General features: G+C 44.5%; 1 protein-coding gene across 1 annotated transcript in view; it reads left to right on the forward strand.

Annotated features, from left to right (window-relative positions):
- Positions 1-1,100: 1,100 nt before the first annotated feature.
- Positions 1,101-24,266, forward strand: part of DSCAM (DS cell adhesion molecule) — a gene marked incomplete at its 5' end in the record, with an annotated part of 739,398 nt that continues 716,232 nt past the window's right edge. The window contains one exon of the mRNA XM_082393800.1: positions 1,101-1,143. Within this exon, the coding sequence (XP_082249926.1) occupies positions 1,101-1,143 (43 nt within the window). The remainder of the gene's footprint in view (positions 1,144-24,266) is intronic.

Raw genomic sequence — 24,266 nt, forward strand, 5'->3', positions numbered from 1 at the left:
CATACAGAACATTCAGGAAATGTTGTCATATTGGCTTTTCACAGTAATGTGGATGGGTTATATGTTTGGAATTACTCAAATTATCAGCAATTTTAATCAGGTTTTTTTTTTTTTTTTTTTTTTGCACCATTCAGAGAGCAAAATTAGAATTGCCTATGTTTGCAGTCTACCATGTATTTGAGATAATTAAAAATTAGCCCGTGAAACCATAGAGATCTTTATAGTAGCAGCAGGATTTGGAAGTTGCATTTCTCTCTAGGCAAATGAACTGGACTTTTATGACAGTAAATACGAAAGCTAAATCCAGCTGCACATTTTATTAAAACTGTTGCCCTTTCCTGGTGACCTCTGCTTATCTGGCAACCTTCTAGAATAGTCACCCCTGGCCATAATCTTATTAGCAACTGGCAAGAAAATAACTAAAAATAATGGGCTGTTGAAATGATTATTTAAACCTCGAAGAAATGCATCCCGATGACTGTGCGTGGCTGTGAGGTGCCTGCGCTCTCTCCGGTCCTGCCTCCAGTTCGGTTCCACTTCTCGGCTGCTGCTTTAAGACTGCAGAGCGCCCCAGCGGCCAGAGGCAGGGGAGGGGGTCCCCGCTCGCCTCCGCTCCGCTCCGCCCGCCCGCCTCCCAGCCAGGGAAGGTTAGCGAGGGATCAATGTGATCCGGGCCGCAGGAGAGGAAAGATGAGCCCGCCCGCCCGCCTGCTGCCTGGATGCGGAGGCTGAGGGCCGACGCGCGGGAGGCCGCTTGCTGCGCAGTCGGGGCGCCGGGCGCCCGGCATGAGCTCACGCCCGCGTCTGCGGCTCCGTCCACCTGCCGACCTGCCGGCGGCCCGCTGAGCTGACGGCGCACCTGGGCTGCAGCCCCGCCGGCGCGCTCTGGCCGCAGCGTTGGGCGCGGCGCCCGGGAGCAGGTGTGCAGGAGCGCGGCGCGCGGCGAGCGCAGCCCTCGCCCCGGAGCCCGGCTCGGCAGCGGCGGCGGCGGCGGCGGGCGGGCGGCGGCGCCCGGGCGGGTGGCGAGCGAGCGGAGCCGGGCGGAGCGCGGGGGGCGAGGCCGGCGCGGCGCTCGCGGGAGGCCGGGGTGCAGCAGGGGCATGTGGATACTGGCTCTCTCCTTGTTCCAGAGCTTCGCGAATGGTGAGCCTTTCGGTTTGAGATGAATTTCATTTCTTGTATTGACCGGAGTGTGGGGGGATTGGATGCACGGTTGAAGTCTTTCCCTTTTCCTCGTCCATCTGGGTTGAAATTTGCAGGCTTTTATTTTTTAAAAATCTTATTTATATTTCTTCGGGGAGGAGAGGAGGCAGTGAAGAGAGGACGGGTGAAAAATTGCTCTGTAATCATTTAAAGGCGCTTACCTAGCAAAGTGACAGCTCCGAGCTAACTCCTATACTAGATAGCTACCTCATTCAGAATAAACCGGGTTTGCTGAGAGGAAGAGAGACGGAAAGATCGCCAGTTTGGCACACCACAGCCTGCAAGGGACATGACATTCCAAGTGCAGGCAGGTGGAGGGGTCAGTTAAGAGCGTCTGCCTTCAGATTCAAAGCTTTTAAAACATGTGCTTTAATTCTGCTGCAGTTCATCTCCAGCAGCAAGAAAAGCCTTTAAGAAAGATCTGTCCTTCTACCACCACCACCCCCCTTCTTGGTACTACAGAATCCCCACAGTCATTTATGTAAAAATATGCACCGTAGGCACTGATAAGCATTACATCATCTGAAATGTTGACAGATTCTTTAAAACACCTGTATACTTGTAAAAATGAAATCAGTGACTATTGCAAATAGCATTCCTTTCCTCATGTCCATCCAATATTATATCTTGAAATGCTTTCTTCCTGGGTATTTGAAAAGCCATTGCTCTTGACTGAGTCAGATCCAATTAGTAAGTGTGACTGCACCTTCGGTTGCCTGTCACCGCGTAAATATGAACTCGCATGTATGAATGGCTTCCTCTCATCTGGGAATGAGAGGAAATTGTCATCATTTGGCATTGCCTGGGAGTAGCTACAGCTTGAATTCCCATTTCAAATTTCGGAACACAAATCTGCATAAAATGTATGACTTGCTGATAGTTAAAATTAAACCATTAAGCAGAATCCCCTACCCAGGAGGGAGGGAGAGGGAGAGAGAGAAAGGAAGGAAATCTAGCCCTTATGAGAAAATACCAGAAGCCAAGGGGAGGCTGTAAGATTTTCCTGGAAGATGCACAGGGCAGCTCTGAGTGTTAGCTGCACAGAGGTGCATTTTCTTTGCCTACCAAGATAGTACTTAAAGAATCAACACACCGACAGGCCAGAGGAAATGCATAAACTTTGTAAAATTAAAAAAAAAAAAAAGATGACTAAGGAAAGGTAACACTGCAAGAAGGAAATCCTGAAATTAACATGAAAATGATACTTTGCTCTCTAATATAACCTAAAGCAAAGTGTTCAAAACTTTCATTTTGAGATTTCCTAGCAGGAAAGAATTGCAACAAGTTCTGACATGACACCCATCTTTCCCAGAGGGCACTATACCTCTTCTGCAGCCTCGCGGGAATTTACCTTGGGGGATAGATCTGCTTTAGCTAATGTGTGGTGATGCGTCAGGAAAGTCGGCCCTTTATGCTGCTTTTCTAATGTGAACTCAGAGAAAATGTAAAAATGCTCACATACGTGTTCCAGCGCCACAAAGCATTGATGGCCTGTCTCACCTGTCAGGGCGTACATCTCTGGGCTTCTCAGAAGGGCCTGGGTTATGGGATATGAAACATAATTTCCACCCTATTGGGAAGTATGTATTTCAGGATGAGGAAAGAGGTTGTGCTTCTGATTGTCAGTCAATTGGTATCTGTTTTACAGTTTCATAGTTACATATGACAGAAATAGGTCTGGTACAGTCTCTGAAACAGAGATGCTAAAATGTGTGACTATTTTTTTTTTTGAATCAGTTTTACTAAAATAATCATGATAGAGTCATATATAGTGAGAAAATTGTATAAAACCTCAAATAATCTGCTCTGTGGAAAATACGTGCAAAGGCTATGTATGTGCATTTATACTGAGTCCTAGAGCATTATCTTCTTACACCTTTTTCAGGACCCTTAAAATTGATTGATAACCACCACTATTGATACTATAATGAATACAGGTAGATTTCACAATATGAGATATAGATTGTACATGCAAATGAATATTTTACTTTGCTGTATTACATGTTCTGATCCTATCTACCATAAGGATATGGAATCTCATGTAAAAATGGCCCTCTCTTTATATGATGAAGCATTAAAAAAAAAAAAAATGGCCTGACTGTAGAGCTTTGGATTCTTTTCATTTGTGGGGGGAACTGGCTTTAAAGAGTTTTCAAGGAATGATTTCAGTGCATACTGTGGAAAGGATCATAAAATAGATAGTCATGTCAAAATAAAATAAGAGTCCACTTTGGAATGATGCCTGTTTATAGGACCATATTTCAAAAATGTGAAATTAAATGGTTCTTACCTATCTGAATGAGACTTGAAGAAAATTGAGAGTTTTTTTTTCAATAATGCCATATTTTGGTCTACCTTAATTTTGAAAAATTCCTGAATGTATGTGATAAAAAATCTATGAATTCTAAAACTGACTACTGCTAGGCCTGAAACATCAAAACGTCTGACATGATTAAAAATATATAATTGTAAAAGATTATGCAGTTTGATATTTTGGGGTACTCATAAAATAAGAAGCCCACAATGTATCTGCATTTTAACAGTAGACAACAGCGTTTTTCCTACTGATGTAATGGGATGTACATTTATTTCTTAATGAAAGCATGGTTGCTGGACAGGCTGCAGACAGTATTCAGGGTAAAACATAGAAATCAGAGAACAGTCCCTTCATGGGTTAAATCCTTGAATGAATTACCTCACCTGATCAGGTGGAGTCATCATGTTTTAAAGCAGTCAACTTGTCCTGCAATGTTCTGGAAATACTCTCAGGGAGCTTCAGTTACTGTGCAAGGGAACGGGGGTCCCTATATGTGCAGATATGTCTCACAGCCTTTCCTTGGGATGGGATCACACTGCACTGTGTTTTATCACAATTTCTTTTGACTTTAACTCTGATGAGAATACTCTAGTTTACAATTCTTGTTAAAAGCATAGGTGGGCCTAATAAGCAGATTTATTCTATATAATACATTTTTGCTAGTATCCTTGATTTCTGTTGTTATGTACACATAGGTCCCTGACATCATCCTTTCCTGAGCCATGCAATTCTGGGCTTTGCCGCTTTGCCATTTTCAGGGAGCTTGTGGAGCTTAGAGAGGGTGGGTGTTGGGAGAGAGAAGGGTGCTTGTCAAAAAGAAAGTGGGCTGTGCAGCACCTTTCTGCATCCCCTGTCATCTCCACAGGGAATTACGTACCGCAAACTTAACATTTTATTTAAATTTAGGAGCAGACATTTATGAGTGCAAATGCAGCTTCAGGGTTTTAAGGTGATTTTTATTTAATTCATGTAAATATGTGGAAGTAAAAAAAATGTTATCAGGTGAGTAATTCCAGGGCTTGCTCCCCACTTCTCCCTCTCCTATTTTTATTAAGGAGATTTAAATTCCACCCCAGAATTATAGGGTTCATAAAAATTTTCTAGGTCTCTTAAGCTTGGGTGCCCCTACAAGATGCCCTGTGTAGGAAAACAAAATGCCATGCAGACCTTTATTAAATGCCAGCCGATCCTTCTCCACTTCTTACTCTCTCCTGAATGCCACTTTGGTGTGACCGCAGTTTGTTGCTGTGAATCAGTGACTCACTGGGCAGAACTGGTCCAGTACAGCACGCTGATAGGGGAAAATAATTGTGACCAAGAAAAAAAAAAAAAAAGCCAATCTAAATCCCTGATTCCTGGACCTCCATGTAGCTGTCAAAGTGTTTTATCACTGATGTGTCTGGGATGAGATGCAATGAGTATTTCATAAAGAGACTCAATGCAATGGGCATTGAGACTCCACGTAAAGGAGAGAGAGAAAAGCCCAGGGAGGGTCATTTTATAAAAACCTAAGAACACTGAAGGAGACTGGAAATTTATGTTTGAAAAATAAAACGATGGATTTCTCAGTGGATGCACTTACAAAACTATGGCATCCAAATTTCACAAAATCAGCTGAATCCTACGGCCGAGATTATGAATGCGCCTCATAAATAATTAACAGGCAGTGGAAATAATACAGTTAGCATTAGGTAGGGCAGAGCAGTCGGCAGCGCTTCCAGAGGCGAGCACTCCCGCGTTCTGGGTCCCCTGGGTGTTTGGCGGGGCGGCCGGAGGTCCCGGGCGTTCGCAGGAGGGCGCTGTGTCTGGGCATTTTCTTGGCGCTGCGCTGTCGCGCACGCTGGCTCCCGGGACCAGCTCCATCGGCGGCCTGGGAGATGGTGAGGCGGTGCTACCTTCATGTCAGTTGTGTCCCTGCCACAGGACACTAGTGGGCGGCAAACCTCACAAGACTGGTGCAGCCAGCCTTCAGCGGGCCGACGAAGTCGCCGCCTCCGAGCAGCGGAGCTCTGCGCGGCGCGGCGGCCGGAGGCTCTCCTCCCCGCGGCTTCTCAAGTTCGCCGGGCCCAGCCTCCCGGGTCCCGGAGTTCAGCCCAACAGGAGCCACGAATGCAAAGGCTACGGCCGGCGAGGCAGGGTCCACCGTCTTTGTTTCCAGTTTTCCCCAGGAGGCCGGTGCTCCCAGCAATCTGTTGCAATCTCGAAGGTGCAGAGAAAGGGAAAGGCGGTGTCCGCGGCTGGTGGGCCCGCGGACCGTGCGTTTGCATCCCGCCTTCCCTTCCCACTGGCTGGGGAGCCCGGCCCCGCGGGCGCCTCCTCTCGGCGGAGGTGGCCGCTCGGAAGCAGCCCCGCGCCTGATTGGCTGACCTTCCAATGTCATTGCGGGAGGCCCAGCCCGCTTCGCCGCCGCTGCCGGGGACGGGGGCGAGGCGGCCGCGCCGCTCCTCTGCGCTCCGCCGTCCGTCCCCGCGGCCCAGGACCTCGTCCTGCTCCCCCGGACAAACCGAGCAGCACCTGTTCGCCTGGACCAGGTGTTAATCCTTCACATGCCACAGAGCCGGGCACAGAATTTCTCATTTTAAATTCTCATCTTCTCCTGCCCCTCCCCCCATATTTATTCCTTTTTTTTTTGTTTCATGTTTTGAAAATACGAAAACACTCAAAAGTTGCATTTCCCTTGTTGGATTTATGGGTTAAGATGAGGCAGGGGGAATGGAAGGTTGCAGCAGCCCGACTTGTACCCACTGTGCAGCTCTGAATTCCTCGGCCGGTGGCACAGCGTCCACCCAGGCGGCAGGAGGGCAGGTGCGGATAACCAGTTTTGGGTTCAGAGGTTAGACAGCTTCTGATCGGGATGTTCGGAAGGACTGGATTCAGAGACCTGCTCGCCCCAAATTAGATTCCTGCATTATCTGGTTTCCTAAAACCTTGGCCATTTCCTTGACAGTGTCTAGAGTAATCTGTAACTGTGTTTATTTGGTGCCTGTTTGGCTAGCGACTGCCTCCCTTACTGGATGGCAAGGTCCGAAGGCGAGGCTCCTGCCATGCCAGGGTGTGTCCATCGCACAGAGCAAAGTGCGTGCAGGGGCAGGTGGAAACAGATGTTCACTGACTGACAGAAAGAAGCGACAGGATGATGGGCAGAGCCTTCCTCCCCTCCTTCGCCCCCTCCTCTCTCCCATCTGCCCCTGTCTCCTGCCTCTGTGTTATCCTTCCTTGCCGGGTTAGCTTCTTGTCTGCCCCATCTCTCATTCTACTGTATAAACCGTTGCGAGACACGCACGTAAGCAGCAGTGTGGCCGCTGCCGTCTTGTCTGATACACTGACTCCCTGGCTGTAGAAATGCTCATTTTCTAGAAATGCTTCTGGGGGCATTTTCTTCTCTTTTGCAAAACGGATTCACATTTGGAGTATGTGATCGGCCTTCATCACAGTTACGTAACAATGCTATAATTGCTTTAGGTGTTCTTTGTGACTTGGATTGGGTCAAACGTCACAGGAAATAAGTGAATAAATGCACTGGACCCCTTGTTCTCAAGTGTACGCTGCTAACTGGCACGATTTGAAAATCCTCTACAAGGTGTAACACCCTGTCGCGTTCTGAAAGCCAGTCAGAAACATCACACCAACACATAAGTTCCCCTAGGGGTTCCTGGGAATTCATTTCTTCATCAAAGAGCCTCCAAGGATATCACAACGAAGCTCAGTTTCTTAGGCCTTCATCATCTTTAAAAAATCATATTAATATTTTCTTAAACATTCTGTTGATTTATGAGTGTCTGTCTCATCATTATCTTTTTTTCTTATTTTCCAGCAGAACCAACTGTAAGTTGGTTCCTTCATCAAAGTAACATGAAAGGCATATGTTTTACCATTAAAATTGTGATTTGTATCAAATACGAGAATCGAATTAGGTGTCTTGGAGCTTACAGTATTTATCATCGTTTGATTTTTGGAGATCTGTCTTTATTCTATATTATCAGTACTTATTATTTTAAAAAAATAATTCACTTGGGTTAATTTTTGGTCTTCAAGCCCCCTGGGTTATGGAAATACATATCACGGTGGAACAGAGAGGGATGAATGGAGCTGACCAGATAGATGATGAGATAAGAAGAAGGAAAGAGGCTACTACGTAGGGAGACAGAATGACAGGGATTAATGAATCTTGCCTGCATCCCTGTTTAAGTTATTTTTACGCAGAAGACAGTGAGTAAGATTTAAGAGTGAGCAAGCAGTCCTATTTATAGAAAGCCGTTTTTAAATGCAGCGGCTGGGAAAGCGAAAAAATTGAAAACGTGAGATCACCTCCATACGAAATGCTGGCTTCCCCTACCTCCCCAGGACCATGGAGATTTTTTTTTTTGGAGGAGAATAAAAGCATAACAGCCCTTGAGGAAATATTGAGAAATCGCTTTGAACTCTGCAGAGTATTCTTGAAATGCTCTCAGGGCTTAAGTCCATGTCAGACTTGGGAGGTGAGGGTGCGGAGCCAATAGCTGTATTATTTGGAAACTGGGCTTCGGTAGGTCTGAACAGAGGAATGAAGTGAAGGGAGCATGTTGAACTTGCAGGGCTGCCACAGATATTTACTTGGCAGTAAGCATTGTCTTTCCTGAAGATGCTCAACAGCACAGAGTGGGAGGGTGAATCTGCATGCATGTTTGAAGTAGAGCAATTACTAAGTGTTCACATTTAGGATCTTGTGATTATTATAGGTTCCTCTATATTAATCAGTTATTAAATTTTGGAGATTTAAAAAATTGTGACATATACTCTTCTAATTGGCCAGTCCAGGCTGCTTGATTGACGTTAAATGTTCCTGGACAAAAGAAAAATGAACATACTTGCTCTTAGGAATGAAATAGTCTTCTTTCCTAGGACTGCGTTTATTCAGTGTAACATTTTGGTTTTACTGGCCCCAAGTGCACCTTATTTTCTGTTGAGGGTAGAATCCTTGAGTTTGTATGGAAATGCTGCTGGTGTACAGGTTGCACATCTGAACAATAGCCAGACCAACCCCAAAGGATGATGCTGTGCGAAGCATTTTCCTTTTATCTTGTGAAGAACCATCTATGCGATGGGTTGTTTTGTAGCCAGTCTCCTTAGACTGCGGAACAGGCAGGTTTGATGAGGTGGTGGAAGGAGATTTGAACTAATTTATTGCAGAGTTTGATTCATATGAGCCTTGCCTCTTTTAATACGAAAATGATGAACCAGGAAGCAGTTTTAAGCTTGGCTTTACACAAAACTTAAGCCATTCGTCTTGGTGTCCACTGTGCATAAATACTAAATACGGTGAAGTCAGTTTATAGTTCTTTCTAGATACCTGAATCTCAAATTATTGGATGCTTCTGCAAAACAACAGTGGTAATAACACTCCCAGTGAAGACTCTGATGACCTCAGGGTCCCCAGGTGCCTTCTGCATCGTCATGGGACTGAGTGATGGCTATGTTAAGCTGGGGTTAGAACCAGCATGAACGGGTCCATTGGATGCTGACCGAGGTGGCCTGTGTCACACCCTGCAGAGCCATGTCATTTGAAATGGCTGATGGCAGTGGACACTCTTACCATTGATTTCTTTTTCCTAATGTTGAATAAAGCATTGATTTTTCTCACGAGACCTGCTTTTTCACTCATCGCATGGACTTCAGGACAATGGGAGAATTTTTACAATTATATTGTTACAGAAAGGCAAAGCATGAAGATAATTAGAACCACTGCAATTTGCTGTGTTTTTAAATTTTACTCTTTTTTTTTTCCCCCTTTATGTAAAGACCTGAGCTCTACTGTGGAAGCTTTTGAATAAACATACTTTCTCATCAGAGAAACTTGAGATTCATTTCTTCTCTCCACAGTAGCCCCACTGTGGCATAATTTGATCTTGAGTTCCCATAAGACACCAAAAACCCCAAGTCCCAGTCCTCTTAATTACAGTGTTTATTTCTTAATATTGGCTGTAGAGCATTCTTAATAACCGATTTGCAGCTGCCAGGGTAGAAATAACAGTGCTTTGTAATATCACGTGTGAGACTTTAGGGGTGAGCTGAAGACCTCAACAACCACAACGGACTTTACTAGTCAAATGAGAAACTCCGCACTGTAGAGAGGGTGCAGTGGTGATTTTTATCACCCCTCCTGGAACTTGTCACGGCCAGTTCCTGCAAAGGGTAGCCATTTGTCTGTTTCATTGGCCAGTGAAAGGAAATGTGTAAAACGTATGAAAGGCCCTCCAAGGTACAGAATTCTTCTTTCATAAATTATTCAGGCTGGCAAAGCCAAGGTTAGCAGGGGTCTGTCTGGTGCCTTGACATGATAGCAGAAAGTGAATAGGATGGTTAATTACCAGACGTGTACATGCATATTACGACTCACCAAAATCAATAGCTATTAAATCTTTGGTGGCTTCTGTTTTACTATAGGCTTGATGGATATTTATATGTATAAACATGGGTAGAAGAATTTTGACCTAGATGTGATCTTGGTATTTGTTTTGGGTAATTACTTTGATCAGTGGTCAGTTCATCTATGTCTTAGGAGATCTCATATCACCAGCCACAACTCCCCCTGATTTGTAGTCGCAAGAGACCCCTCGGTCTTCCCCCACTCGCATAGCCCCATAGCCCCATAGCCCCATAGCCCCATCACCCCGTCTCTGGGGATGGGAAGGTGAGAATACGCTGTAGGCCTTTGTGGTATCAGATGCTTGGAAGCCATGGAAGTTAAGGTTTATGGGAAGACCAAGCATAGGGAGGAAGGAGCCACCCCATGTCAGGACAGCAGGAGTGTGAGGGGGAGGAAGGAGGAGGCATGCTGACTGGAGGCCAGTCTGTTGATGCCTTGAACCGTGTTCCATTTTACCATGCCTCTGTCGGGACCTTCCAGTTAAGGATCAGGGCCACTGGTTCTTAAAGCCCAGGTGGGCCGGGTCAGGGAGGAAGAAGTAGGGCCTTTCCTGGAAGGCTTTTCCCCTCATGAGCCTCTCACAGGAGATTCAGTGCTGGCATTGTATTGGGAACGGGCTGTAGTTTGCAAAGCTCCTGAGGTCTAATTCTGATATGTACCTTTGCCATCTTTTCCCTCCCGCATGGGTCCTTCAGCTTGACTGTGCGTAAGACTCATGTGATCTTTTCTATTGTTTGTTTTATAGTTTCCCAGTTCTGACCACCAGAGGGTCTGGTTCTGCAGCTCTGGGGTATGCATGGCTGAAGTATCTGTATTATTATTCTGATCCGGGTGGCATAATCCAGCTCTGGATAGAACAGACTTGGAAAGAGGCTGCCCAGCCCCTGGCTGAGGTAGAGGGTCAGACAGTAGCTAGAATGTCGACCCCGTAAAGCTTCATGTAGACCCCAATGCGCTGTTGGGGAGCTCTATATTGAGTAGTGATTTATTGAGAGGGTATATATATATATGCAGGGCTAGGGCTTCATTGACTGCCACAAGGATTTGGGCAGATTTGGGGAACGTTGGTGGCAGGGGCTGGTAACAGGGAAGACCCTGAGTAGAGGGAGGTGCGATCCCAACCAGGGACTTCTAGTTTGGACGCTAGTACGTTGAGAATCATCTGTATATATATCTGTACAAATATCTATGCTTATTTGTATCCAAATGTATATAGGTGTGTGTATATACACGTACATAATTTTTTCTTATTGTTTTAGCATATTTGATATCCAGGTTTATTGCTAGCACGTGCTTTGCTGTTGGACTTGGTCCTATTGTGTTTTCTCAAATCGACCCCTTCTTTGCTAGCAGCTGGAGTCCTGGCAGAGAAGCCCTCTGAACCTTGATGTAACCACATTCCTCCCAGGAAGAGATCAATAGTGGGAAACTGTTTGGGTTATTATATTGGAAAAGCTTAAGAGAGGCACTAGGGCAGGATAGACAGGACAGGAATACAGGTCTGTTTGCAGCTTGAGGTTTTGCCTGGATGCCAACCTGGGAACATTACACATGTCTTCTTTCCAATATCAGTGCACAAGTTCCTTCCAAAGCCAGGTATAAGGGGCTTGGGGATTGTTTGCTGTTTTGGTTTTTCTTGGCCTCTGCCCCTTTCTTTTAGGTAAATGACCGCAGGTGGATTGTATTTATCATACGAAGTATTGTCGTTAATGCTAGGTTGTCATAAAAAGAGAAAATGGCATATAAGGACATATATGCATTTTAGGCCTTGTCATATGTATGATAAAATTGAGGACAGTTATTAGTGGCGGAATAATCTTTTCAAAACACCACGTCCTTGATTTTTTTGAACTGAAATAGACGCGAACGTGTGCTGGAGAGAGGCCTAAATTCAGAACCTTAAAAATAACTTTTTGTGTCCTGAGATCCTATTTTAGATAATATTAAAAATAACTTTCCCTCCTAGGCATTTGAAACAAGTTGGATGTTATAATCCTTGGGCGATTTTATTGTGATTCACTATAGAAGTTATTCTTTCAGAGCGGCTGTTTTGATTTTTAGCTTTAGAAGAAAAATGGTATGAAAGACATTGTGGGCTGAAAAAATGTAATTTCTGCTTGCTCATAAGTCCTTGAATTAGGGTAGACGCTGTTTCTGTGCAACAAAGGGCTCCTGCACCTCTGTTCCTTTAAAAAGCGGGGAGGGCTTTGTGTTCAGAAGTTATAAGCTCTGCCAAAGGGGGTTTGTAGAAGAAGATATTCGTTTAAAATAGCTCACAATTCCTCTCTGATTTGGAGTTTTCACGGCCTCTGCCACTTGCACAGACTTCTCTCTCTTAAATTTTGTAGCAGACAAGGGCAGCCTTTTTCCATATGTCCTCCATGGAAAGGTCATAAGTATTTCCACCTTTGAGAGATCTGTGAGTAATTGTAAATGGTTAAATACTTTCCTTAGAAAAGTAGAAATGAGAGATTGTGTGACTCATTTATTATTAGAACAAATCACCTTAACCCATAGAAGATATTTATTGCATACTTTAGTAAGTGTTGAGTGCTTTTCCCTTAGGTTTCCAACACCTCTCCATAAGAATGAATGTTATTAGGTACCGTCCGACTAATGGCCAAGGCAGTTTAAGGCAATGCGATGAATCTTTTGGTAGTGGAGATGCATTTGCGAGAAACGGAGGGGATTTCTGTATTTATTCACTTGTCATCATTTACACCTTCCTCTCTCCCTCCTTAGGAACTGGGAGCAAATATCAGGGCTTCCATGCATACAGTGAGAGTGTAGGAAGAAAGTGATATTTCCCTGGGGTCTGGAGGCCTTCTATGCCTCTATTAATTTCCTAAGTCACAGGTGGTTTGCCCTGATGTGGGCGGGTGGAGGGACTCTGCTGTGATTCCCCAGCTGCTCAGGACACACCGAAGTCTGGAAGCAAGGGATGGTGTTCTTTCCACCCGTGGGTGTCCCCCTCAGGGGTTGCCTGTTGGAAGTCAGCTGTGTCTTTCTAGAAATCTCTGAATGGGGAGAGGCTGGTATTTATAATTATTTTTTCCAGATTGCACAAGCATAGGTGTTATGGGTTATTATAAAGCTCTAAACAAAGACATCAGATATAAAGTAAACTCCATGGAATTCCATGGAATTATTATTTCAGGCTCATTATTTTTGGCAGATGGGAATAAAAGACTCCTTCCCTCCTCTTATGATTTGATCATTTTTCGTGCTCCCGGCAAATTGTGTTCTTCAGTTAAAACAGGGTTCTAACCAGGGCCGTTCCACTCCCTCGGGGATGTTGGGCAACACCTGGAAACATTTTGTTCTCGCGGTTGTGGGGAGAAGGGGATGCCCCTGGCATCACTGGTGGGTGGGGCCCCGAGAGGGTACCCAGCATCCTGCAATGCACAGGACAGCCCCCGACGACCGGCAAATAGTATCTGGTCCAAAATGTCGGTAGTGCTGAGGTTGAGAAACACTAAGTTAAATAGTTTAGAGCCACGCTGCTGCAATGTAAGACTGGTTTTGTGCTTTTCTGTGGATGCTGGAGAGAAGGCGAGATGTTTCTTCCGAATCTCAGTTGTAACTCCTCTGGCTGCAGAAACCATAGCTGGTAATGCTTGTTACTGTTTGAGCTTTATTTACTGTTTTTCTCCATGAACAAAAAGCAAAAAATCCCCAATCTGTGTGTCTCCTTTTTCATCAGTCACCAAGAGCACAGATACCAAGGTGTTCCTGGGTTCCTCCAGCCATTTTCCCCTCAAATGATTATGCTAATTAGTGTTGGATCAGACGGTTAAATTATACTTCGATGAATCCTGTGTGCTAACTGCTCAGGATGCATTTTCTCCCGCCTGGTTACTTTGTGCCCGAGTGCCCTGTGCTGCAGGCCGAGGGAGGCCTGCTCATCCTGAAGATGCTGATTTCTGTTTTCAAGGCAGTGCAAATCCTCTTTGTTGCCTGGTAAAGGGAGAGGGGATATTGTGTCACTTGCTTTCCCAGGCAAAGGCTGGACGGCAGAGGCCTCTGGGAAATGGACACCCTGGTTAGAAAGCACCAGTTATTTGAAGATATTAGATGCAGAGAAACTTGGAGAAGGAAGCTCTGTGGCTGCAAAGGCCGCCAGCCTTTTTCTCAGGGAGACTTCCCTGTTTGCATTTCTCTCTCTTTTCCATGTGTCCTGTGAACACAAGCCTCTTGTGTCTGTGGTAGTCCTGGAGGGGTGTCTCTGCATTTATTTCAAGTGTGTATGTCCTTAAAAAAGGAGTCCACCATTTTGGTTTTGTTTGCCTTGTGTTTTAACAACATGGCTTAGGGTGGTGGTGTTCATCCCTGAGCTCACGTAGTGAGATTGTTTTTCCAAGAGGGGTACTTTAGTTCGGGTGACTCTGAGGTTTGTTGAGTTAAATGCTTATGAAATGCTTTCTGATATAAGAAAATTTCGAATGTGTGGGAAAGAACGTGAGTGAAAAATACGGATGGCAGTGTTGTTATTAATGGATTTCTACTCTACGGTAAAAGGTTACCATGGCTCATTTTTGTGGTTCAGTGAGCTTAGTAATGATTGGATTTTTCTTTATACCCTTCACTTTTTTTGCCCTTTACATTAATATAATGGGATAGTCTGGTTACCAGAAATGTGAGTATTTAGGCTATGTATAGTTGTTTTTTCCCTATCAAAATGTGCATGTGTTTTGATCTCGCTGGAACTTATGGCATCTTTCACTTAAGAACGGGCCAGAAGATGATATTATATATCACTGGTCCCCCATACCTCCCCCTAAGAACTGCTGGGCCATAAGAATTACTTAATGTAGGGAGTAAATACCTGCTTAAATTTTCACATCCCCCTACTCCAGAAATTGTACAGTGTCATTTGAGAGAAAGAAGAAAGAAATTTGTCTTGGAAGAAAGAAATCCTGCTTGCAATTCTTCCCATAAAAAAAGGATTAGAGTAAAAGGAAATTTACACATATTGAGCATCTAAAGTGTGCAGGCACTTGGCTTATTATGTTATATGCAGCAGTTATGTTTATTAGTAATAATAGTGACAATATGTCAATAATAATAGCTGACATTGTTTATTGCTAGATACGAGGTACTACTTTAAGTGTCCATGGTGTTTCCTATAATGCTTGAAGCTTTGTAGGAAGGTAGGTATTGTTATCACCATCGTAAATAAGGTGGGATTAAGTGGGTGCTATGGATCCGACAGCTGTTAAAAGGCAGAATGAGGCCTAAGTCCATGTCTGTTTACAAACCCACACCGATATATGGCCTGCATTCATCCTCAAACAGTTGAACGAATAAGTAGTTTTAATCTCAGTTTTACAGAATTTGAGGCCAGGGTTTGGAGATACTGATCATCAGCCTGAGGTCCATGGGACCCGTGATTCGATCGCAGCATTTTGAGCCCACGTGGTCTGAAGTCACAGATTTGTTTACTCCACATCATTGGCATCCCCAAGTCTTCCAAACAAAAGCACGTTTATTCACTTGACTTTTTTAAACTTTGAAAATAATGACATTAAATTTGCTTTAAAGTTGAGCAATAAAGAGTTGTTTTGAGAAAGCGGAATGTCAGCTTTTAAGAATCAGTGTGTAAACGGGGAAAACTCATTTACTTTTCCTTGTCGACCCCCATTCACTTATTTGAGTTAAGTAAGTAAGAGACAGGTTAATTAACTTTTATCCACTTCAGTGGTGGAACTATTTCCTGGTATCATGTTCTATTGTTGGTGTGTTTAAGAGTGAAATTGGAGGAGGATAACATTTATCTTACATTCATATTACATGGTGGGGTCTTCCCCAACCCCCAAGTTTAAATCGTGTGTCTATCTTTAAGTACATTACATTTCTTTTTTTTTTTTTGAATTTTATTTTATTTTATTTTTATACAGCAGGTTCTTATTACTTATCTATTTTATACATATCAGTGTATATATGTCAATCCCAATCTCCCAATTCATCCCACCACCACCCCCCACCCCCGCTTTTCCCCCTTGGTGTCCATACGTTTGTTCTCTACATCTGTGTCTCTCTTTCTGCCTTGCAAACCAGTTCATCTGTACCATTTTTCTAGATTCCACATATATGTGTTAATATACGATATTTGTTTTTCTCTTTCTGACTTACTTCACTCTGTATGACAGTCTCCAGGTCCATCCATGTCTCTACAAATGACCCAAATCCGTTCCTTTTTATGGCTGAGTAATATTCCATTGTATGTATGTACCACATCTTCTTTATCCATTCGTCTGTCTTTGGGCATTTAGGTTGCTTCCATGACCTGGCTGTTGTAAATAGTGGTGTAATGAACATTTGGGTGCATGTGTCTTTTTGAATTATGGTTTTCTCTGGGTATATGCCCAGTAGTGGGATTGCTGGATCATATGGTAGTTGTATTTTTAGTTTTTTAAGGAACTTCCATACTGTTCTCCATAGTGGCTGTATCAGTTTACATTCTCACCAACAGTGCAAGAGGGTTCCCTGCATTATATTTCATTTGTCCTCAATTGAACACGATTTTCTCAATGCCAAAATATAGAATAAAAAATGTTTTTGTAATTGGGAATTGGAGACTGAAATTAGATGCAAGTTTTTTATCAGTTGAGGCTCTTATGAAAAAGACACAAATCAGTTTTGTGCCTACACATCTGAATCTTGTCATTGCAGCTGAATTATTTCACTGAAGTATCCATGGGACACATATCTTGAAGAGTTTAGAAAATACTACTTAGACGTCTGTCTTACTTCTTGAGCTTGAATGGAAGGTCTTATGATAAGAGTAATACCTATGTGTGCATGCATGTGTGTGTGTGCGCATATGTACCATGTGGTGGTGACATTCTTATTGTTCTCTGACATTTAGGTAATATGCAGACCACTTTTGCACACATGACATATTTGTCTTCTGTGGAGTGTAGGAAATTCCACTGTCCAGGTGTGATGAACCAGCTCTGTGAGCGCTCAGAGGTGGGATGGCCTAGGCTTCCCTTAGCTGGTGGTTGCAAGGTCATGGAGCTCTGTTTATTGTCTGGGTGACCTCCTTGCACTAAACACACTGCCTGGGGTTCATTAGTATGAGGTTCTAGCCGAGTCATGGCCTGGATCCCCCATTAGGCCCCTATTTTGGAATTTTCCTGCAATCCTGTCCAATTAGCCATATCTTAAACCTTGGATTGTGGTCCCAAGGCGGGCCTGACTGAAGAGAGATTAAAAGATGTTTGGCATCTTCTCTACTGGCTAAGTAAGTAACCTGAAGTTTATGGCTACGAAGATGCCTACAGAGTCACTTTTTTATGGAGCGCTGAATGCATGTGAGTATAATAACTGCTAATACTGATTGAGCTCTTAATATGTGCCAGGAACTGGGCTAAGTGCTTTATTGTATCATCTCATTTAATCTTCAAACGAGTCTTTGAGATACTTGTTCACATTATCCTCATTTTACACTTGGGGGAAATCAAGTCTTAAAACGGTGAGGTAACTCTTCTAAAGTCATAGATCCAGCTAGTGGTGAAGGCAGGCTTTGACCCTGGGCCATCTAGTTCCAGAACTTGGCTACCATGTGGTCCTCATCCACTGACAAGCTCCTGATATCTGGGCTGGCTCCTGAGCACACACACTCTTTTGTTTTTTTTTTTTTTTTTTTGAGCTAATTTATTAATTTTTGTACTAATGCCTGAGTTGGGTCTTTGTTGCTGTGCGTGGGCTTTCTCTAGCTGTGGCGAGCGGGGGCTACTCTTTGTTGTGGTGCGCGGGCTTCTCATTGCGGTGGCTTCTCTTGTTGCAGAGCATGGGCTCTAGAGTGCAGGCTTGAGTAGTTGTGGCTCGCAGACTCTAGAGCGCAGGCTCAGTAGTTGCGGCGCCCGGGCTTAGTTGCTCCGTGGCATGTGGGCTCTTCCTGGACCAGGGCTCGAACCCGTGTCCCCTGCATTGGCAGGCGGATTCTTAACCACTGCGCCACCAGGGAAGCCCGCTCTTTTAAGTGGCAGTAGTTGTTCTGGGGAGCTGGAAATATGAGTTATGCCAGAAAGTGGGAATGGGCCAGAGAGCAAAAAATGCTTTCATCAGGTTTTTTGAAGGAAGATACTGGAAGAATGTGACAGTGCAAGCACAGTTTTGGAAGTGTCAGGGTCGGTTTGTTTCAATCACCACATTTCTAGAATCTCGTTCCTGAGACCGGACGCTCAGCCACCAAAATGTCACCAAGCACCTGCCGCCTGCCCCATGTTGCGAAGCACTGATTACCTTCTCTTCCCAAGGCGCAGCATGTGTCCTGTGTCCTGTGTCCTGTGTCCTGTGTCCTGTGTCCTGTGTCCTGTGTCTACTTCCATGCTGTCTGGACTAAAAATTAAACCTTCCAAATTCCAGTGGACAATGCAAGGTGGCTACGCCCTGTAGTGATCTCGGAACCTGTCTGTGCCTCAGCGGACGGCTGGCATTGCTGTGTGTCTTTGCTCCAGCAAGCTTCCGCTCTGACCCATTTCACACAGGTGTGCATGTCTGCCCCAGATTCCCCTTGTGTCAGAGACTTCAGACTTTAGGAGCCACCTGATGAAACCCAAGACAGCCTATACGCTGCGTCATCAGAGCAGGGGAGCTGGACTGCAGAAACTACACACTGCCCTTCCGATTGGTCTCATTTTAAGTTGTGACCACAGACCCCAAGTGAGCCCTTAGCTCTGCGCTCAGTCCCACTTGACTGCCCTGTTGCTTCCCGTTCCTGTGGAAAGAGGATTTCACACCTTCTCCTTCCTCCCCAAACCTCAAACTCCCCTTCCCTTTCCAGACTCTCAGTCAGTGACCTCATTTCTCTGAGCAAGATATCAGAAGACTCAAGTAAACTCCTGGAATATCTCTTTCCCTCCCCACACACTCAGTTTATCAGCCTGCTTATGTCTATACCTGTTTTGATGGCTCCCTTCTTACCCCACTGGTGAGGGAGGGATTTAGTTATGGGGGTGACTGAACGCCAGCTCCCGGGCAGGTGAGAATGACAGCAGCATTTTAGTCGTGTATACTCACAGCCCAGGTGAGGAGGACACCATGCTATGCAGGGCCACACGAGGGTTGCATTTGGGAACAGAGTGAATCACCAGGGGCAGGGGGAGGAGCTTTGTATTATCACTAGGGTGAGGTGCCCCCTGGTTCCTGCAGGAGGATGAGATTGGCTTGTTTGAATAGTTCCACAGGCTAGCAGGAAACTAATGCCTGGTACTTAGGAAAAAGCAGACACTGTGCCTGGTCCCTTGATAAGGAGGGTCGTTTAGAGGGGACTTTTGTGGGAGTACAGGGAGAGAGGGGAGCTAGCGGATAAGCCTTTTGAGGCCCTTCCCATTTTGCCAGATGTCGAGACAACACTTAGCATTGAACCTTAATTTCAGGTGCTACGCCACAATCCCCGTATGCACTGCCTTCCCTCCCCTGGCGGTGGAAGCACTGGCCTGTCTGTGTAGAAGGCCGAGACCTCCACCCATGTCCAGAATCCCATCATGTCCCATCCATGTGAGGACTTTGCCTTCACATTTACGATCTCATCCTCAAGTATCTCCCCGTTTTCCTCTCTTCCGGGTAACACACCAGCAGCAGGCGATCTCTCCCGTAAACGTACTGACATACAAAAAACCCCACTCTTGTCGCCATTTCCTTCACCTCCCTGACTCTCTTACACTCTTTGTAGCGAAACCACTGGAAAGAGCTGCATATACTAGTGTTTCTCAAGTTAGCTGAGGTGCGGGATTGGTTTTTCAGTTTCCCGTCAGTTGCAGATGGATGTGAAGTCCTGCAGGACACGCCGAGTACACAGGCTGCTCCACACGCCGCTCGCCGCGGGGGTTCAACAGTAAGCAGAGCTGTCTGTGCCCCACTCACCGAGAACAGAGGGTGCAGATCACACACTTGAGAGCTGCAGCGACATGCCCATTTCTGTGCTCGTCTGACTGCAGACAGGAATCAACGCAGCTGGTCTGGGCACAGTTGGGCTAGGGCTGTCGGAGTCCTTGTTACGCCTTCACCTCTGTCTCTCGTAGATACTCTCCGATCAGCGTCCTCTTCACGGCTCCACTGAATCTGCTTTCGACCATGTCACCTGTGACCTCTGTATTTCTAGTCTTCATCTTGTTTGACTTTTCAGCAGCTTTTGACGTTGCAGAGCACTCTTTCCTTGAAACACCTTTGCTTGCATCCTGGGTATCGCGCTCTTTAGGTTTCCCTTCTGCCGCGCTGGTTTCTGCTTCTGGTTGTCTTTGCTAACTTCTCCTCTCTAGTCAAATGATAAATGATGCAGTACCCCAGGCTGTGTCCTCAGCCCTCTTCTCTCCCCTTCTCTCCCCATCTCTCCCCTCCCCTTGCTTTCCCAACTACACTTCCTCTCTATATGACTTACTTTAGGCTGAGGCGTTAAATATCATGTATATGCTGATGACACCTACATTCACATCTTTTTTTTTTTAAACTCATGTTCTGACCAGTATTCTTTATTATTTTTATTTTTGGCTGTTTTGGGTCTTCATTTCTGTGCGAGGGCTTTCTCTAGTTGCGGCAAGCGGGGGCCACTCTTCATCGCGGTGCACGGGCCTCTCACTGTCGCGGCCTCTCCTGTTGCGGAGCACAGGCTCCAGACGCGCAGGCTCAGTAGTTGTGGCTCACGGGCCTAGTTGCTCCGCGGCATGTGGGATCTTCCCAGACCAGGGCTTGAACCCGTGTCCCCTGCGTTAGCAGGCAGATTCTCAACCACTGCGCCACCAGGGAAGCCCTACATTCACATCTTTATCCAGGACTTCCCCACTGAGCTCACACTCAGGCCCTCAAATCCAGCTGCATATTCAACATCTCCCTTTAGAGATCTTTCAGGCCTCTCGGACCCTAACCTGTCTGAAACAGCATTCCTGGATCCTTCTCCCCACACCTGCTCCTCTCTCAGGATTTTGTCCTCCAAGTTGAGCATCGCTAGAGATCTTCTGCTCAAGATGAAAACTTTGGGGTCATCTTTGATTACTCTCTTTCCTTCACATCTCATATCCAACCCCCCAGCATGTTCTACTGACTCTGCCCTCAGAATATGACCATTTCATCCACCTCCACTTCAATTCAAGCCAGTCTCCTCGCTTGCCTCGAGTGGTCTCTGCAACAGCCTGCCAACTGGTCTGTGTGCTTCCACTCGCGCTCTCAGCAGTTGGAGGTCCACCCAGTAGCCAGAGGGACCTCTTTAAATGATAAATCAGGTCATGCCACTCCTCTGCTCAAAGGCTGTATGGGTGTCCCGTCTTCCCTAAAATAAACCCAGCGTTCCTTACTATACCTAAAAGGCCCTCTGAGATCTGAGTCTGGCTGCCCACATCATACTCCCCCCGACTTCAGCCACACTGGCCTTCTGCATGTTTCTCCAGCATTCTGAGCTTGTCCTCTATCAACAACTTTCACTCACTACTTTTTCTTCCTGCAGTGCTCTACCCTAGACCTTTTTATGCTCTGTTTTCTCCCTTCATTCAGTCCTCTGCCCAAATATCACTTCCTAAGAGAGGCCTCCCACTTGATCTAAAATAAAGTGGCCTCCTGGATAATTCTGTTTCTCCTTGCTGTGCTGTGTGTTTCTTCATAGTAGCAATGAGTATTGGAATAATGTAGTTATTTGTTGGTTTATCATCTTGACTGTCGTGCTCACTCCTGCATTGTGGGCACCTAGAAGAGTTACTAAAGACTTCAGATGCCCAATAAGTATTTACTGAATAAATGATTAAATAATGAATGTTTAGAGGGTTATGACTCTTATCGGCCTGAAGTCATTGCTCTTTCTTTAATTCAATTTTTATTTTCCCTCCTGATGGAGTGACAGACCCTCCCCATATGCCAGGTTTACTTCATGTGGAAGATCTGGAAGCTCATATTTATTGAAAGGTCAGCAAGCCTATGCCCTAGAATTTTCAAGTCTGATCCATTCCTAGAGGCATAACAATGAAAATATCTTGATTAAAAAAATCTTCATCAAATAGCTATGTAATTATAGAAATAACACAAGTATTTTGGGAAATACAAAGATATTTGGTCCAGCAATTTTCTAACAGATGTTTACTGAGCACCTATTATGTGCACTAAACTATAAGCTCCCAGAAATCAGAGATTTTGTATCGTCCACCACAGTATCTCCAGATCCTAGAACAGGGCTTGGCATGTAGGTTGCTCCATAAACATTTGTTGAATGAATAAATGATGGAAAATCATTATACTGAGGACTGTGCAAAAAATAAGGCCATTCCCTGTTTTATAGGTCATGGCAAAGTCCCAAGGAAGATGGGACAAGTTTACAACTATAAAAAGGCTGGACATGGTAATGATTGCCATGCTGGACATACAGAGAAAGTTCTGTAGCGTTTATGGAAGCAGATGCAACTTCCCATTGTTTATGAAGGCCTTCAAGGAGAAGGAGGTTTCAAAACTGGACTTTTAAGGATGTGTGTGTGTTTGATTGGACAAGGTGGGCAGCAGAGAGATCGGCCAGAGTCAAGGTCAGGAGCAGAGAGGTTCCTGGATGGGGGTGGGGTACATGTAGTAGCTCCATTAAGTGTCTGTGCACATCATAGGGGAAGATACATCTGAAAACGGGTCAGGGGGCAGAATATGGATGCATTTGAATTCACGTTCAAATTCAAATAAATTTAATGTAAGAGTTATGTGTTAAAACTATGGTCTCAATGTCATGTGAGCAGCTGATGCATTATTTTGGCTCTGGTGCACAGGGAAGTTTGCAGAGTAGAGAGCCTCAGTGGACGTGTAACCAAAGGCTATTCCAGTGGTGCAGGAAGGAAGCATTCGGCCACCAGGATGGTGGTGGATGATCGGGTACCAGTGGGGGGATGGGGTAAGAGGGAGATGGATGGGGACAATCCAAGCTTGACTCTGAGTAAAGTCAGGTCTAGGTTATCCCCATGGGAGCATCTCACTTCGTGAGCTTACTGGTAAACTAAAGGCATAAATAGGTTTACAGCCATGTCTGCTTAATTACTGCCCATACTACTTTACTTCAATCCTTTTTTCTTGAGACTATGAAATTTGCCTGTCTGCAAACTATGCCAGAATGGAATCATTGACAGGGGATTTTATAGCATGTGATAAGAGCCATTCTGTCGCTTAGTTATCACAACATAACCCAAGAGATGCTGAAAACTGGACCACAGTCAGAGGGCACACCCCGAAAGATTAACTAATCAGCTTAAATCAACAGTTAAGAAATTAAATAACAAATTAAAATTAAAAAATTTACTCTCTCATAGCTTTTGTATCTCTTTGGAAAGTAAAATATACAAAAATTTAAAATTGACAGTGAATTTGGGTTAAGGTTCCACTGTAGCTATCACCATGCATTACTTTATAGGTAATTGAGCTAAACTTTGGTTCCCTTTAGTGAGAACCTGTTTGGGTTCTAAAGTCACCAGAAAAGGAAGGGGTAATCACCACAATGGAGATTCATAATTTCTGTCAGGCAATGCAACTAAATTAACCTTAGCATGCAACAAATTTAAAATGTCATCACCAGAACATCCATTTTCTCTGATTTATATACTGTGCACCATAGAAATCTATGATGGGGTTAAAAATGTAAGTTAAAAACTGTGTTCCATGTTGTGAGTTTCCAAAGTCTCTTAAACTTGTCAAATTTAGATTCAGCAGAATCCAAGTTAGTATATCTTCAACCTCAAAATAATCTACAACTCAGTTCATATTATGCATTCTCGGTCTCATTTTTTTGTGTGTGCACCTTATAGGGTTTCTTATATGATTTATTTCTTTTTTTTCATTTCCTTTTATTTCTTCCTTTCTGTCCTCACTACCTGCACTGGTTCATGCACACACTCAATCTCTGTGTCCTTACATTAAACATTATTTCTTATAAGTTTATTAAAACCTCCTTTGCTTTTGTATTTACTGATAAAGAGTTGTGTTTTCAAAACTGGAAATTGAGATGAGGAGTAAGGAGTAAAAGCTGCGATCACGACTGACTGGCATTACCTGTAGTGGCTGATCGTTAGCGAGAGTGTTACCAGTGTTACTAAGGACTGAACATAAAACCAGCATAAACATAAAACATGTGTTGAAGCATAAATGGGCTTTCTGAGAAGGAGACTGTTCCTTAATTAACCTGAAAATATTTACTACGCTTACTTTATGCCCTTTGGGGATATGGAATAAGGTAAGAAAAGTATAAAGATTTCTGTCCTTAAGGAGTTGGCCATTTAATTGGGAAATCATGACATATACAAGGTGTTTTTAAATTGGAGGTATTATAAACTAATAAAATAAGGAGATAAACTGGGTCATCTAATTTAGTTAAATTAAAAAGTG

This window comes from Balaenoptera borealis, assembly GCF_965194805.1.
Source record: "Balaenoptera borealis genome assembly, chromosome: 5".
In the NCBI taxonomy this organism is placed as follows: Eukaryota; Metazoa; Chordata; class Mammalia; order Artiodactyla; family Balaenopteridae; genus Balaenoptera; species Balaenoptera borealis.